Genomic DNA, 15588 nt, shown 5'->3' with positions numbered 1-15588 from the left:
CTTTCACAGGCCCACACTTTGAATCATGACACTTCCAAGTCCTACAGAGATCAGTATCACTTTTGTGTTGCAAGCCAAATCCAGGGGTTCTACTCGAGCCCAATTTTAAATACCATAAAGAAAAGTATTGAACCCAGCTCGAGCTAAATGTCAAATGTATTTAATTAATGTGCAAGTGTTTTGATTTATTTAAAATGTTCCAGTCTAGCTTCCTTCGAGTTTAGTCTAAGCAACATATTGGTTCTCATAACATTCTCACTGCTGTCCCAAATGTTTTAAACCTTGGGCACACACACACACACACACACACACACACACACACACACACACACACACACACACACACACACACACACACACACACACACACACACACACACACACACACACACACACACACACACACACACACACACACACACACACACACACACACACACACACACTTTGGATAAGTATTCACCTTATCCAAATTGTAAATTGTTGCCTTCTTTAAAGTTATTAGTAATTCAAGATTAATTATTAAATTAAATGTGGTACATAACATAGAATAAACAAAATAACTTTGACTTGATAATTTTGTTCACAACATTAGACCTTGTCCTCTAATCTCTACTAGAATAAGATACGTGCATGTTTGGGTGTTTTAACACTCCTGTAATGTACCTAATCTTGTTATCCTTTTCATTACAGAGCTGGGAAAATGGTGTATTGATTAGATTCTGATCCGTGCAAGTCCAATTTTGACTGACTTTAGTTCTAATGTTAATGTTAATTTGATTTCAACCCATAAGTAATTATTTAGATTAACTCAACATTTCACATGATGATGGATTAGTGTTCCACATTTTTTCCCACTAATTTGTTGTGCAATTAGGCCACAGGTAAAGAGAGACATTGATGACCTTGTGTCCCTTTTGTTGGTACGTGGTTCCATTTTGTCTATGGCCTTGGATGGCTTCACTAAGAGTCACGCAGTTCTACCCTGCTACAGTCCGGCTGAGTGCAGTCACAGAGATGCTATGGCTGCTCTACATGAAATGACATTAATGGTCTGGTCCGAGAATGGACACCATTTCTTGCTCCCAGAGAGAATGACGCTCCTCAAACTGAACATTACAGCCGTTGATACTGTCTCACATGGGTCTGCTCCCCCCCACCGAGCCATGAACTGAAAGCTTGACATCTGCTTTGAACACCTGGAAGCCTCCCTGTTACACCAGCACCAACCCTTGGGTCAGTCAGATGAGACTAACGGCTTCACTTAGGGCATTTGGTTCAGATACATGACTCTCGTTACCGCAGAGTGGGTTGTTTTTTTAAGGCTATTCATACTGCTATGCAGAGGATGCCTGTAAGTTGACAAGCTGTTAAAAGCCCCTACTATTTTTAAAATAGGCCTAATGTCAGGGGCCTCTTAGTTCTACATGTATTCACATTATATGGACCATGTTTCCACCTGGTGAAACTAGAGGCTGCACGAAACTCAGGCTACAATACAACCATTCTGTTCTGCTCTAACGATTCAATGTATAAATTCTACGTCAAAACAATTAGCTTTTATTGTTTCCAATGATAACGTCACTTTAAGTGGAGGAATGCAAACCTGTTTTCAAATGTAAGGTTTTGAATTTGTTTGACATTTCTCAGTAGTGACACCCTCAGACACCCACTATCATTCATGCTATGCCATCAGTAGTGACTCAGATGTTAAGGGGGATGAAGATTTTCCTCCCAAATCAGATATGCTTTGTTTTTCAACAAATGTATACATTTCCTGCATAATATATGTTTCTCACAATTGTTTTTTTGTAAGCTGCACACAGGTGATACTGAGTGTTCTCGAGTAATAGATTATAAACTACACCATGACTATACAATAGACTCCTAAGTTATTATTTCATATGTAAGAAAAGGGAGGAAAGAGTCAATTATATTGAGTAATTGATTTTATATTGGGTAATTTATTTCTCAAACCTATTTTATGGAAGAGAAAAAAATATATATTTCTGATAAACTAATATTTTATCAAATGGTGAATTAATATAACATTTAGAATCATTGAGAAGGGGTTATATCCACAGGGACTAGCTCGCCTTTAACTTAAAATAACATGTCTCTGCTTTGGACTGATGAGTATATGATTCTTGCATGTTAAATGACTAACACAAACCATACATTTATGCATATGCATGTGTCAGGAAGTCTCCCAAATAATTCTGAGGGGCCTATCCTATTTTTGTAATTAAATGGTAATGTGCTAATCCATTACTTTGAGTTGTCTGCACTCAGGAAAACATCCCTATCAGGTGTTAACCCAATAACTAGGACAGCTCTGAAGGCCAAGGGTCAGACAGAGAGGGTCACACTCTCCGGCTGCAGAGGGCACCCCCAGCCACGGGCAAGGAGGCACGAAGTCGTTCGAGATGAGAGGATTCTAATCTTCAACTTTCTGCTCAGTGGGCTCAAGCAGACAACCCTGCAGGACGAGCGAGGGCTTCAGAGGCTTCATACAAGGTTCCTTGTTTCTTGGAGGAGTTTGATGTCTTCCTAACCTCTCCCATCACGGGGGGAGACCTGGATGCGCCACATGGAATACGCAGTTGCACTGCTCTCAAGCAGATAGCAGAAGGAATGCAGGCAGATGAGCCTCCGTTTCACTGGGGGATCAACTACAGTGCTCACTGAATGAGCCACACAAAAGCAGAGCAATTGGGGGGTTGAAATATGGCGCTCTGATGAACAAGAGTTTGAGCCAATCAGCAGCTCAGTGCTAATCTACAGTATCAGGATGCCTTTACACACCAGAGACTCGTTGTCATAAAGAGAGGAGGAGAACGAGTCAGAAAGACTGAAGGACATGTTCTTCCAGCTCTCGTACAAAGATGAACTTTGAATTGATTTTATATCTTGGATGTTTACAGATGTACAATTAATGACTGTTTTTATATTTCCAATGACCAGACATGTGTTGAATAGTGGTGATTAATATATCTTTGCCGGATCAGATTACACTTTCGCACTAAACAAAATTAATTAATTAATATTTTCAGATTATAAAGTATTGAATAATAAGATATTTCTACTATTATCACAGATAATGTTAATATCCTTAATCGTCCAGCAATCAGGCTTAACAACACTACTCTTTAATGTATTATCCATGCACAGACAGACCTAAAATGATGTTTCAAGTACTGGATTAATTTCAACAATTATGTAGCATATTTGATCCTCAAATTAGAGAAGTATAATTTAAAGAAATTGATATTCTATATTCAACATTAGATAAACACAGAAGAATCCTTTCCAAGTACCATAAGTAGATGCTCAGGTAAGTATGGCTAATAGGAATAATTGATAGACTTAATTTGGTACAGATCAGTGGTAGCATTTACAAATGTAATAATTCAAGTTTTAAGAATGTTTAATCCTTCCTTTCCAGGTTTTTACAAAAGTCTTTGAATATTTGCCTAACTTTTCCTTTTCAGATTTTGAACAATGTACTTGACTAAAATTAATGTATTGATTTGACTAAGTGCCTTACTCTTGACTAAAGCGTATTTAAGTAAACGTAAAAGTAATCCTAAAATTGAGGACACTGCACTTTTGCAGATTACAGATTGATAAAATCACAACTGTGAATTGTATACCTTAGCTGGATCTCTTAGGATCCTAAGTTTTAAATGCTTTTGACTAGTGATTGCCTTGAAGTAAATCTTTAAGCTGCAAGCTGGTTTTGATTTTATAGTTTGATAAATGAGATTAACTAATGGTTAAATGATAAAAGATATTAGTTCAAAACAAATATTTTTGCTATTGTGCACCTGTGTTTTATGTGTGTTCATTATTATGCTTTTGACAAAAGATGATCCAAACACTGATGAGAGATGATTTTTCTATTATGATTGGCTGTATCAATCATTGTGATTGAATGTTTCAATCTTATTATGTTGTTCTTAATGTGATTGTTATTGATGTTGTGTAAGTCCACACTCAAATCTGAAAATTCCCATTGATTTAAGTATTGAACAAAAATATTATTAGACTAAGGTTTTTAGATTATCAAAATTGATAAAAAGAGAGAAACTATTTTCCAAGGCCCATAACTTAGACCCAGTTTATCAGTTCAAACTGTTCTGACTGAGCACACACACCTCATAACCTTGGCTGCTATGCTCTCAGTGTTCTGTCTCCCTGTTCCTGCCTGTTGGCGTCAGCTGATAGAGGTGTTATGATTCTATGTTCCTGCCTGTTGACGTCAACTGATAGAGGTGTTATGATTTTATCTTGTTATGCAGCATGTTGATGATGCTCTCGGAACTAGCTAAATACATGGGTCTGGGAATTCTCCGGCTGAAGCTCCAAATAAACCATCAGTGTTTGACATCAAAGCTCCTGCTCTTCCCGTGTCTCTTTCCTGAGTCGGTGAATCCCACTGCATTGCTACACAGAAGTTTCCCTTACACTGCCCCTAAAGGAAACTAAAAGAATGCTGCTGGTGTAGGGCACCAGCTTCAGCCTATTTTATGTTTTACATCAACAAGTTAACTGTCAGAACCTCATTCAACCTAACACTTGTATTACTTGAGTTCAGGATATGATATTATCTAAAATTAGACATTGTGTGTTAAATACTATTAAAAGCAGTGATGCTCAAATATGAAAGATCAGAGAAATGGACACTAAGCAAATAAGTCATAAACCTATAGTACATGTTCATTGTATTTGAAAAGAACAAAGAAGTAGACAGGATGCATGAACATTCTTTATATCAAACATGTGTGGTGAAATCAAAATGAAAAACAAACTAATCCATCACGATACAGGTATTTTTTACTTTCTATATTGTTGTTGTATTAGCAGATTTATTCAGTACTAACACTCATCTTCACCAATGCACACCACCACTAAAAAAGTAATTATACAAAATCTTGAAAATGTCACTAATCAAATCTTTTTGAAAAATAGAGAAAACATAAAAATAGAAACAAAAAATATGGACATATGAACAAAATGCCCAAATGAAGGAAAACAAGACTAGAATGTTTAAGAATAAAGCACAATAATCTTCTTTCCGCCAAGTAAAGTTAAGCGTCAGGATATCCAAGTTCACATTTTTACACATTTGGAAATTACCAAAAGTGGGCCACTGGCAGAAAAATAAAATAAAAATAAAGAACAATTGTTCATGCTTCAACATATAATATGTAATAGCCCTATGCATTTAAACACATTAATCATACATCAATATTTGTGGACACTTTGAGTCTTTGTATTTACATTGAGATATTTAAAGTATACATTACAGCAACACATTACTGCAAGATCATCAAGTTCATTCTACACCAACAATTAATACATTTGCATTACAATAAGGCAGCTAATGGCATTTGTAATGCAAAACACACATACCACTTATGTTAACCCTGGTAGATGCCTGCTGCACTTTCATTGACCACCATAATGGTATAAGTCAACAGGCACATTATCTTCCTCTTCTTTGATTAATGTGCTCTCATTGCCATGACCTATTATAACCATGGAGTATTCCTGGGATTCTTCTGTTTCCACTGGGACTGAATACTCAACATTTTCAAAGTCCCATTCTGTATTTAAGTTACAAGCTGTGTTCGGATGTGTAACGGATCCCTTGTGGTGCACCCAGGATGTAATACTGGACATTCTCATTTTCTGGTTCTGTTTTCTGTATTTCAGAATCTGGCAATGCAGTCATTAACGTATATCCAAAGGCTCCTGTAGGTTCACCTGGGACAAAATGTGCAACGTCCTCAGGGTTTGACTCCGTTTTGACATCATCATGAAGAGGACAATATTTTTCCTCTGTGTCCGGTTCTGGTTTTATATTTCCATAACATGGATGCCAATCCTCCTCTTTGATTTGCAAGTTTCCTTGGAGAGGACTGCCACAACCATCACCCACTTGGTTCCCATTGTTTTGGACAATCTTCCTAGGATCTCTTTGTACCTTTGTGCCATCACGAAGGATCCAATATTTTTGTTTCGTTTTGTAGCCTTCGAGAAAATGGACACAACTAACACCTGAATGGTACTTCATTTGGCGCACAAAATGACCAAAGGGCCGACATTGCTTATTTTGGCTCTTCTCTAGATGACTTGGTGAAGCATCGGAAGCAAATAGAAATGGCAATTCGAAGATCTTGTTTGCTTGTACCTTACTGAATCTGTCATAACCTCTGAGCATGGATTGGACTTTGGTCGTTACAGCTATTGAAAACTCCCAGCTTCTTTTATGTTGGGAGCTAATATCAAAGTTATAGTCAAGGATGTCATACCAAGTGCTTGGCAAATAGCGTCCTTTTTTTTCTTTTTTATATTTATTTATCTCCCACACTACAGTGTGGGTCAATAGCCTCAAGTGCAGTTTTTCTTTCTCTCCGCAGTTTGTTACATCCAAATCCAAACCTATCTCCGTGCAATTGGGATAACTGATCACCTTACTGCACCACATTGCATTTGTTTTTTTACTCTTGTATTGTATCTTGTAAGGATTATCACTTGTCACCGTGTCTTTTTCCTCCTTTGTTTGCAGTGCCAGCTTTCTTTTTTCAATAACCTCCCTCCATCCAGCATCCTGAATCCGATCTCGGCGAGTCGATTTACGAGTTGGAAGTTGTCTCTGAGAAGACTGAAATGGAATTTTAAAGCCCTCATTAAACCAGTCAGGCCCAACTTTCTTTGGGGCTAAAGAGTAGAACAAACTTGCAGGACTTGTCCCCTGCAAGTCAATGTTAAAGTTGTGTTCAAGGATATCACCAATGATGTCACCCTTTGTTCCACACAATGATCTGGCAAAACCAACCACTTCCAACATAATTTCGCGAGTCAGTACATTGGTGTCAAGTTTATCTCTTGCTTGGTCTTTGTCAACAAACAGGTTCAAACCTGTGTTCTTGCAAGCAGGAAAGTATTCCACTATCATCTCCTCTATTGCAGAGAAGGAAGAGGACTGAACCTTTTCAGGCTTTGGTGCTGTGCAGTTTGCATCCCCAGAGACAGCGTCCGCCATGGTATGTGTAGGTGGATGATGCATGTGACTAGGGTCAGAGTCAACCTGACAAGTCTTATGACTTCTTTCTTGAAAGCATTTGGGGCAATATTTTGTAGGATTTTGTAGGCATATCAAGTCAGGCAGTTCAAAAGGCTTATTCACAGAGTCCATTTTCATCCCAATTACTTGGGTCTTTATTTTTGTCAATAGTTGCTTTTTATAGGCCTCGCGATACAGTTCATTTTTTAAATCAAGAGGAAAATTATACTCCAATATCTCTGTGACGAAGTGCTTTTGGTCTGATATCAGTGCTGTGGCAAACGTATTCAATTCAACCATGATGCCATTGGTCAGCGATTTTGGGTCGAGATTTAGTTTTTCTCCAGATCCTACATTGAAATCAATGCCTAATGTCCTGCATCTAGAGTAAGAATATAATGGACAATGTTCAGTATGAGGTGTTGAGAGAATTTGCTGTATACGATTTTCCCGCACTTTCCACAGCTTTAAATCTAGTTCATTTTTCTGTTCAACCGCAGAACTGCCTACTTCTTGGTTTGTGATGGCAGTATGGGACGAACCAGCACTACATCCATCTGTATTAAGGTTGTTCTTTAATTTCAGTTTCCCCCATAGATGTTCTTTTCCTAGGTCCTGTCGTCTCTTGAAGGGTTTCACATAGCGTTTTAGATTCCTTTGCTCCACTGTAGCATGAATTCGGGCAACAATGCTTCTGGCAAGGTCAGGATATCCACTTTGCAAATGAAAATCAAAGTTGTGTGTAAGAATGTCAAGACAAATCTGCTCAAAAGTCCCACACAACTTTTCTGCAAAGTTTGTCACTTCAGCCACTGATCCATTTGTCAGTTTGTTGATGTCCAGTTTATTTGGTTGACGATTGTTAACATTTAGCTTCAGACCTATTTCCTGGCAGAAGGGATAGAGATCTACATCCTTCTGTGAAAAATGTTCTGAAGTTTTAGCTTGTGAATGAGTTGGGAACCCGGGAGCAACATCACACTCTTCCATTTTCAATATGTTGCTGAGTTGAGGTTTTACATCGCCCATACCAGGGAGAATAGGAAGTACACAAATCTCATTTGAGAATTTGATCGCATCTTTAGAGTTTTCCAGCATTCTCACTCGATTCATAATTTCCAATGTGAATATGTTTCGCTGGTATTCACTCTGCAAGCCGAAATTAAAGTTGTGTTCAAGAATCTCCATGATGAAATCCTGCTTGGAAGAATTCATTGCTAAGGCAAATGTTGCAATTTCAAGCAGATGATTGTCTTGCAAATTGTCAACCCTAATTTTTAGCTTTGCACCAAATCCAACATGGAATTCAAGACCTAATTTCTTTGAGTTGTAGAATGGACCAAACTCGAATGTTGAGAGGATTTTTCTTGCACGGTTAGCACGCAACTTCCACAAGTTGTTCTCTGTTTCCATTTCTTCTTGTTTGACGTCACATTTGTTTGGTGTATTTCTTGAAGTTTGTGTTTGCGCTTCAACTCCAAAACACCCTCTTTCCATTGGTTGATTAGCAAAGGGTGGGTTAAGGTTTGAGTTCTCTGTTTCCATTTCTTCTAGTTTCATATCACCTTTTTTTGGTTCATTTTTTGAAGTTTGTGTCAGCTGATCAACTCCGCAACGCTCTCCTTCATTAGCAAAGGGTTTGTTTACGTTTGAGTTTACATTTGGTAAACTGGATGAGATGTCATCAGAGGTGAGGGAAGGCATGGGATTACCCAGACAACTTGATTCTAATTGTCCTGGGATGTCTGAGCTTAGAAAACAACCATTTGTTTTTTTCAAGTGATTCTGAATGCCTAGGTTTTCTGAATCTGTCATTTCGACTGAGTCTAGATCAGACTCTTCTAGAGGACAAGTGTAGTTTTTTGCTCTTGTTTTCTTTGTTTGCAGTGCAAGCTTTCTTTTCTTGTGAGTAGTTTCCTGTTTGCGGGCATACTGACGAATAACATAAACTTCATTGAACCAGTCTGGTGTCGCTCTGTGAAAATACATCGTTGGAGAAAAAATTTTCCCCTGCATGCCAATGTTGAAGTTGTGTTCAAGGACATCTTTAATGATGCTAAGTTTAGTCCCACACAGTTTTTTGGTGAATCTGGCAACTTCATTCATAATCCCACATGTCAATACAGGTCGATCCTTTTTAGATTTTGGTTGGTGTTCGTCTGCAAACAGCATAAAACCGTTTTTTTGGCAACAACGGTAGCTGTCCATTATCGTTTCCTCTCTTCCATAGAAGGTAGAAGATCGATCACTTACAGTCTTTTGTCCTGTGTAGTTTGCATCATCAGAGACAGCACCCGCCATGGTATGAGTAGGAGGACGATGTATATGACTAGGGTCAAAGTCATTCTGACAAAGCTTAGGAGTTCTTTCTTGAAAGCATTTGGGGCAATATTTTGAAGGATTTGGTAGGCACATCAAGTCAGGCAGACTTGAAGGCAGTTCAAAAAGATTATTCACCAACCAAGGTTTGGAAAATCTCTTGATATTCATTTGTGTAGTCCATAGTTGCTGTGTAAAGGCACTGCGATACAGTTCATTTTTAAAATCAAGATTCAAATTATACTCCAGTATCTCTGTGATGAAGTGCTTTTGAGCTGATAGCATTGCTGCAGCAAAGGAGTTTATTTCAGCCATGATAGCATTGGTCAACAATTTGGGATCAAGATTTTGTTTTATTCCAGATCCTACATTGAAATCAATGCCTAGTTTCTGACATCGAGAAAAAGAATAAAGTGGGCAATGTTCTTCATGGGGTACTGAGAGGATTTGCTTAATGTGATTAGCTCGACATTTCCACAACTTTAAATGTAGCTCATCTTGCTGTACAAAGTCAGTAGATCTGCCTACCGGTCGGACTATTTCCACAGACTGAGAAGATCCATCACCACATGCATCTAAATGTGGGTTCCTCTGGCAATCAAGTTTTACCATTGTTGTAGAGTCTTTTGTGGTGTCCTTTCCAGTTATATGAATTGCACAATTTGATAGATTCTGCTTATCCACTATAAAAGGAATCCGTGCAAGAATATCTCCGGCCAGGTCAGAATCTCCACTTTGGAAATCAAAGCAAAAGTTGTGTTTGAGGATGTCAAGACATATCTGGGCAAATTTTCCACACAACTTTTCTGCAAAGTTTGTCACCTCAGTCATTGATCCATTGGTGAGTTTGTCAATATCCAGTTTTTTATTTTGCTGTGGATTGTACACATTTAGTTTCAGACCTATTTCCTGGCAGAAGGGATAAAGTTCTAAACTTTTCTGTGAAATATGTTCTGAAGTGTTAGCTTGAGAATGAGGTGGGAGCAGCGGAGAAAACTCACACTCTTCTATTTTCATTATGTTGCAGAGTTGAGGTTTTACATTGCCCATACCAGGACGACCAGGAAGCTCAAAAACCTCATTTGAGAATTTAATTGCATCTTCACAATTTTCCAGCTCTCTCACTCGATTCATAATTTCCAATGTGAATACATTTTGCTGGTATTCACTTTGCAGGCCGAAGTCAAAGTTGTGCTCAAGAATCTCCATGATGAAATCCTGCTTGGATGAATTAATTGCTATGGAAAATTTAGCAACTTCGAGCAGATGCTTGTCACGCAAGTTGTCAACACTGATGTTCTTCTTTGCACTAAATCCAACATTGAATTCAAGGGCAAATTTCCTTGTGTTGTAGTATGGACTAAACACGAATGTTGAGAGGATTTTTCTTACACGGTTAGCACGCAACTTCCACATGTCGTGCTCTGTTTCCATTTCTTCTTGTTCCACGTCTGACTTGTTTGGAACATTTATTGGAGTCTGACATTTCTCCTCAACTCCACAATGCCCTCCTTCATTATGTTGACTCGCAAGTGGTGGAATCACATTTAAGTTATCGGTTGGTAAAGTGGATACAATGTAATTGGTGTTGAGGAAAGGCACATGAAGACAGTTTGATTCTGGTTTTCTAGGAATGTCGTAGCCCAGAGAACTTTTGGGGTTTTGTGACTGATTCTGTTTGCAAACGTTTCCTGAATCTGTGGCTTTGCCCAAGATTAGTTGAGATGATCCCAGGGGATAAGAACAGTTTCCCTCTGTTCCCATTACTTCTTGTTCCATGTCACATTTGTTGCCAGAGTCTGAGTCTGAATCAGACTTTCCTACAGGACAAGTGTGACAATGATCTCCCTCTGCTGTTCTACTGCTATACAAATGAGTGTGATGAGAGAGTGTGTTTGTTTCCATGTCTCTTTTGCGCCTTTTGATTGCCTGTTTACTTTTTAAATCAGACTGCCTTCTTTTTGTCACTTCCTTAAACTGATATTGCGGAGCTTCCATATCAGACAGAGCTGTTTCTCTGTGTCTTTTGAAGGGATTTGTCTGGAATGAAAACGGCTCAGTTTTAAACTCTGGGCTTATTTTGGTACCAATGTTGAGAAATCTCGTTCTTTTCTTCAGCAAGTGCGATATCTTGAACCAAGCTCGATTTTTTTCTTGTTGACTTTTTAGATCAAGTTCAAAATTGTGCTCCAAAACATCCAGAACAATAGGGCTGTAGGATGCAGTGAGAATTCTGGTGAAGTGAATTAACTCTAACATTATGCCCTTTGTCAACAAACCTGGCTCTAGACTTTGTTTTGACCCAAAATCAAGGTTCAGACCAATTTTCTCACAAAAGGGAAACAACTTGGAAAAATCATCATCTTTTTGTTTCTCTGCTGACTGTGCTTCTGAAAACTTGAATTCATCTTCATAGTCACTGTCATCACTTTGTGCCCTATCCATCTCTTCCAAGAGACTTTCTGCCTTAATGCAATCTTTGGATGTTGCGTGTGAACACTGTAATTCCTCTTCATGTTCCCAATCATCAGTGTTATCCGTCTCCACCAGGATACTTTCAGTCTTGTGCTTTGTGGATGCCATGTTCGGTTCATTGCTGCTCGAGCATTCTGGATTACATGGTGTGTCAAAGAGAGTGAAAACTTCATGTTTATCTTTAGGAGGTTTCCTAATCAAGTTTTTAACTTTGTGCATAATTCGAGATGTAAAATCAATCCGCTGTTGATCATTTTCCAAATCAAGATCGAAATTGTTCTCTAAAATGTTTGTGAAAAAATGCCTTTTACTCTTGTTTACTGTTTTAGCAAAGTCACAGACCTCAAGTATGACCCCATTTGTCACTAAACCTATATCCAGTTTTTGATGGTTGTTGGATGCTACATTAAAATCCAATCCAATCCTATTGCTGCAATGGAAAGGTTCTGGATGTCTTGAATATTTGTCGACACACATAATGCGCCACTGCCATACTTTGTTGGTATCCATCTTTTTGTTTTGTTCTTCAGACAGCAGTTGTCCTTGTTTTCCATCTGCAGTGAATTCACCTACTGTTCTTCTTTGCCTTGTATGTTTTCTTTTCCTGTATTTAGTTAGAAAAGAGAATGAAATTATATACAAATGAATCACACTATTTTTTAACCAATGTATTAATTATATAATATTTATCAGACTAAAATACCAGATATCTGACACTTAGACCCTTAGTTTCTCAAAGTACTCTGGTTACTTGTGATAGGCATTAGGCAATATCTTTGACATAATGACCATTTCTTTTCTTTTCTTTCTTTAGATAAAAGTGATTTGCCAAGCAGCATGTTTAATAATAATATAATATATTTTATTTCTATAGCGCTTTTCTTGAACCCAAAGACGCTTTAGTGGCTAATGTATTTTTGATTCATCTTATAACTGCAGCTCATTTACATTTGAATATTTTGGACATATTGCAGATATTTTAATAGTATGTCATATTTTAATTAAATGTATTCTACTACCATACATTTTTTGACTATGAGGGACATTTTCTTGTACACTAAATGAATACCAACTTTTCAAAAAACACAATGCTATTGCAGTAAATGTATATAGATGTCATCTTGCTACATACCTTGCAAGACATTCATCTTGAATAAAAGCTCTTCCAAGTTTTCTAGCCCACACTGAATGTCTGCTTCCTATGTGGTCATCCTCCAGACAGCAACAAGACTCTTCTGGTACAGTGCTACCATGGATGAAAAAAACATTTAAAAACATGTTTAACCGTGGTGAAATAAGTATTCATAATTATTTATTTTGTAAAAGTTGTACAATTACAATTTAGAAACACTGTTACAAGTTGGAACCCTGAATTCAAAATGTAAAGAACTAAAGTATAGGCAACAACATATACTCAAAAGTACTCCAAGTTACAGTACTTATTAAAATCAAAACATTATAATACTGGATACAAATAATTGATTCATTAGCATGAATCCATCAGCGATTGGTCTACTAATGTTAGAAGGAACAAGAAAATCTTGCATGCAGGCAGAGGTGGAAGAAGTACGCAGATTTTGTTCCTAAGTAAAAGTAGAAATACCAAAGTGTAAGAATACTTCTACAAGTCAAAGTCCTGTGTATTGCAAAATGTTACTCAAGTAAAAGAACAACACGTTTTGGCATCTAAATATACTTAAAGTATCAAAAGTTAAAACACTCATTATGCAGATTCAGGGCCGGTTCTAGCCAATTTGATTCCCTAGGCGAGATTTTAGCTGGCGCCCACCCCCCAGCCAGAGAATCGTACAGTAGAAAAGATAAAGATCAATAGAGTATCCAAGGAATACACAATAGAATATATAAAGAATAAATGAAAAATCTCTACAAAAGACAAATACACTACAAAAACAGAAACGTATTGACATAGTTTATATACATCAAAAAGGCTTCAAATGTATTCAGTATTGTATGCACATGTTTGATTTGGGGGGTGGACATCACATCCTCTAGGAGGGTCCAGGGGTATGCCCCCCCGGGAAGAATTTTTTGAACATTTTAAAGTAAATTGCTTCAATCTGGTGCACTTTGAGGACACAATTACTAGAGACTAGGACCCCATTTACACAGGAACGAAACGGGTTGTATCTGCATAGTTTATCTTGCGTATAGCCCTTTCATTTACACAAGGCCGTAACAAAACGATAGAAACAGACCCCGCAAACGATAACGGGTTCCAAGGTGGATAGATCTGCAAACGGAACGCTCTGGGGGGTCAAACGGGTCCGTGTAATCGCCTCTATACGATCATTTTCTGTTAACGATGAAATAGCCCCGCCTCCCTCTCCCCACGTCTCCTGCTCAGATTTAAACTTTAACGGACATGTTGACCAGCGGAAAAAAATGTTATCGGAAACTCTGCCGCATGGTCGCCTTGTCCCTTGGAAGAGGCGGAGAGGTGGGTGTTTTTCATCTGCTGGTGGACTGGTTAGTCCACCAGCAGATGAAAAACACCGGTGGACTCCACACGCCGTCCACCGCGGAGAATAAACAGAAGGGCAACCATGGCAACAATGCTCCAGGGGCGGGGTCTTCTTCTGCTTTTGGTGTATTTTGTGGCAGCAGCAGCGCCACTTACAGGCCTGGCATATGTACTACAGCGTTTCCAGCGGTCTCGTGTGAACGGACACGTTAAATGAATTGAATGCGTGTGAACGGAATACTTTTTGGAAAACGCATACGGTGCGTAAACGCAAACGTTCCTGTGTAAAGGCAGCCTAGATCTTGGGGGTACAAATTTAAAAATACCCATATGAAAAAGATCGGTTTACATTTTAATAATCAAATAAGTATGTGAACATAACCAATAACCTACCATAGCCAATAACAAATAAATGTAACTTAGGCCTATTTAATTTTGTTGTTCATTCATATCTTATTTTACCTAGTTAACATTTATTTATGCATATTTTTTTATCTCTCCAGTTTTAAACGATATTTTTGGATTACTGTCCTATAGTATATATTGAAATGATTTCAAACCTATTTATCCCAATAATTATAAAGGAGTGACTTGGAAATATTTGTTGTCTAGGCCTACAGGGCTCGACATTAACGACTGCCCGGGGCCATCTAGTATTTAGCTCAGGCAATGAAGCCTCACCTGCTGGTTGCCCGATCGGGCAATCTATTATGCCAGTATCATGCAGCTCGCAGATCCAGTAATGAGTGACCCGACAGTAAAACTAAACATATCTATAACTAGTTTAGGTAGTTTGAGAGGTAATTAAAATAGCTACGTGTGATATTCTAACCTGAAGTGTGTGTTTTGTCCGCTCACCGCTGCATGTGATCATGCAGAGCTGCGTGTCGACTCGTCAGCAGCAGCTGATCTCTCTCTCCCGTCAGATTAGACTTCACTCACGTTTATGTCCATATCGATCAGATCCAGCTAGTTCTAGCTAATGATATGACTACCTGCTTATTAAAAGACACCTAAACAATAAGTGTCGCTATGCAACTGGGTGAGGCCACAAAGTATAGCGCAGCATTATGCATTTGTTTACATGCCCACCGAAACCCCGAGGCATTACCAACAGATCAACGCACAATCAACCCATACAGGACATCTATTTCTCCACATTAAGTGTTAGACATTAGAATTGACTATTCTTGTCTGTCACATACTCTTCTTGTCTGTCACATAAGTGGCGCAACTGAAG

General features: G+C 38.3%; 1 protein-coding gene across 1 annotated transcript; it reads right to left on the bottom strand.

The window, feature by feature from the left end:
* Nucleotides 1-4755: 4755 nt before the first annotated feature.
* On the bottom strand, nt 4756-14203 carry LOC117538538. Its single transcript, XM_034204344.1, has 2 exons — nt 12999-14203; nt 4756-12470 (listed from the first exon to the last, which is right to left on the bottom strand). Exons 1-2 carry the CDS (start codon nt 13142-13144, stop codon nt 5621-5623), a joined length of 6996 nt encoding a protein of 2331 aa, XP_034060235.1. The 5' UTR covers nt 13145-14203; the 3' UTR covers nt 4756-5620.
* Nucleotides 14204-15588: the final 1385 nt, after the last annotated feature.

This window comes from Gymnodraco acuticeps, unplaced genomic scaffold, assembly GCF_902827175.1.
Source record: "Gymnodraco acuticeps unplaced genomic scaffold, fGymAcu1.1, whole genome shotgun sequence".
NCBI lineage: Eukaryota > Metazoa > Chordata > Actinopteri > Perciformes > Bathydraconidae > Gymnodraco > Gymnodraco acuticeps.
Note: the sequence above shows the minus strand (reverse complement) of the source record. Positions and strands in the feature narration are given on the sequence as shown.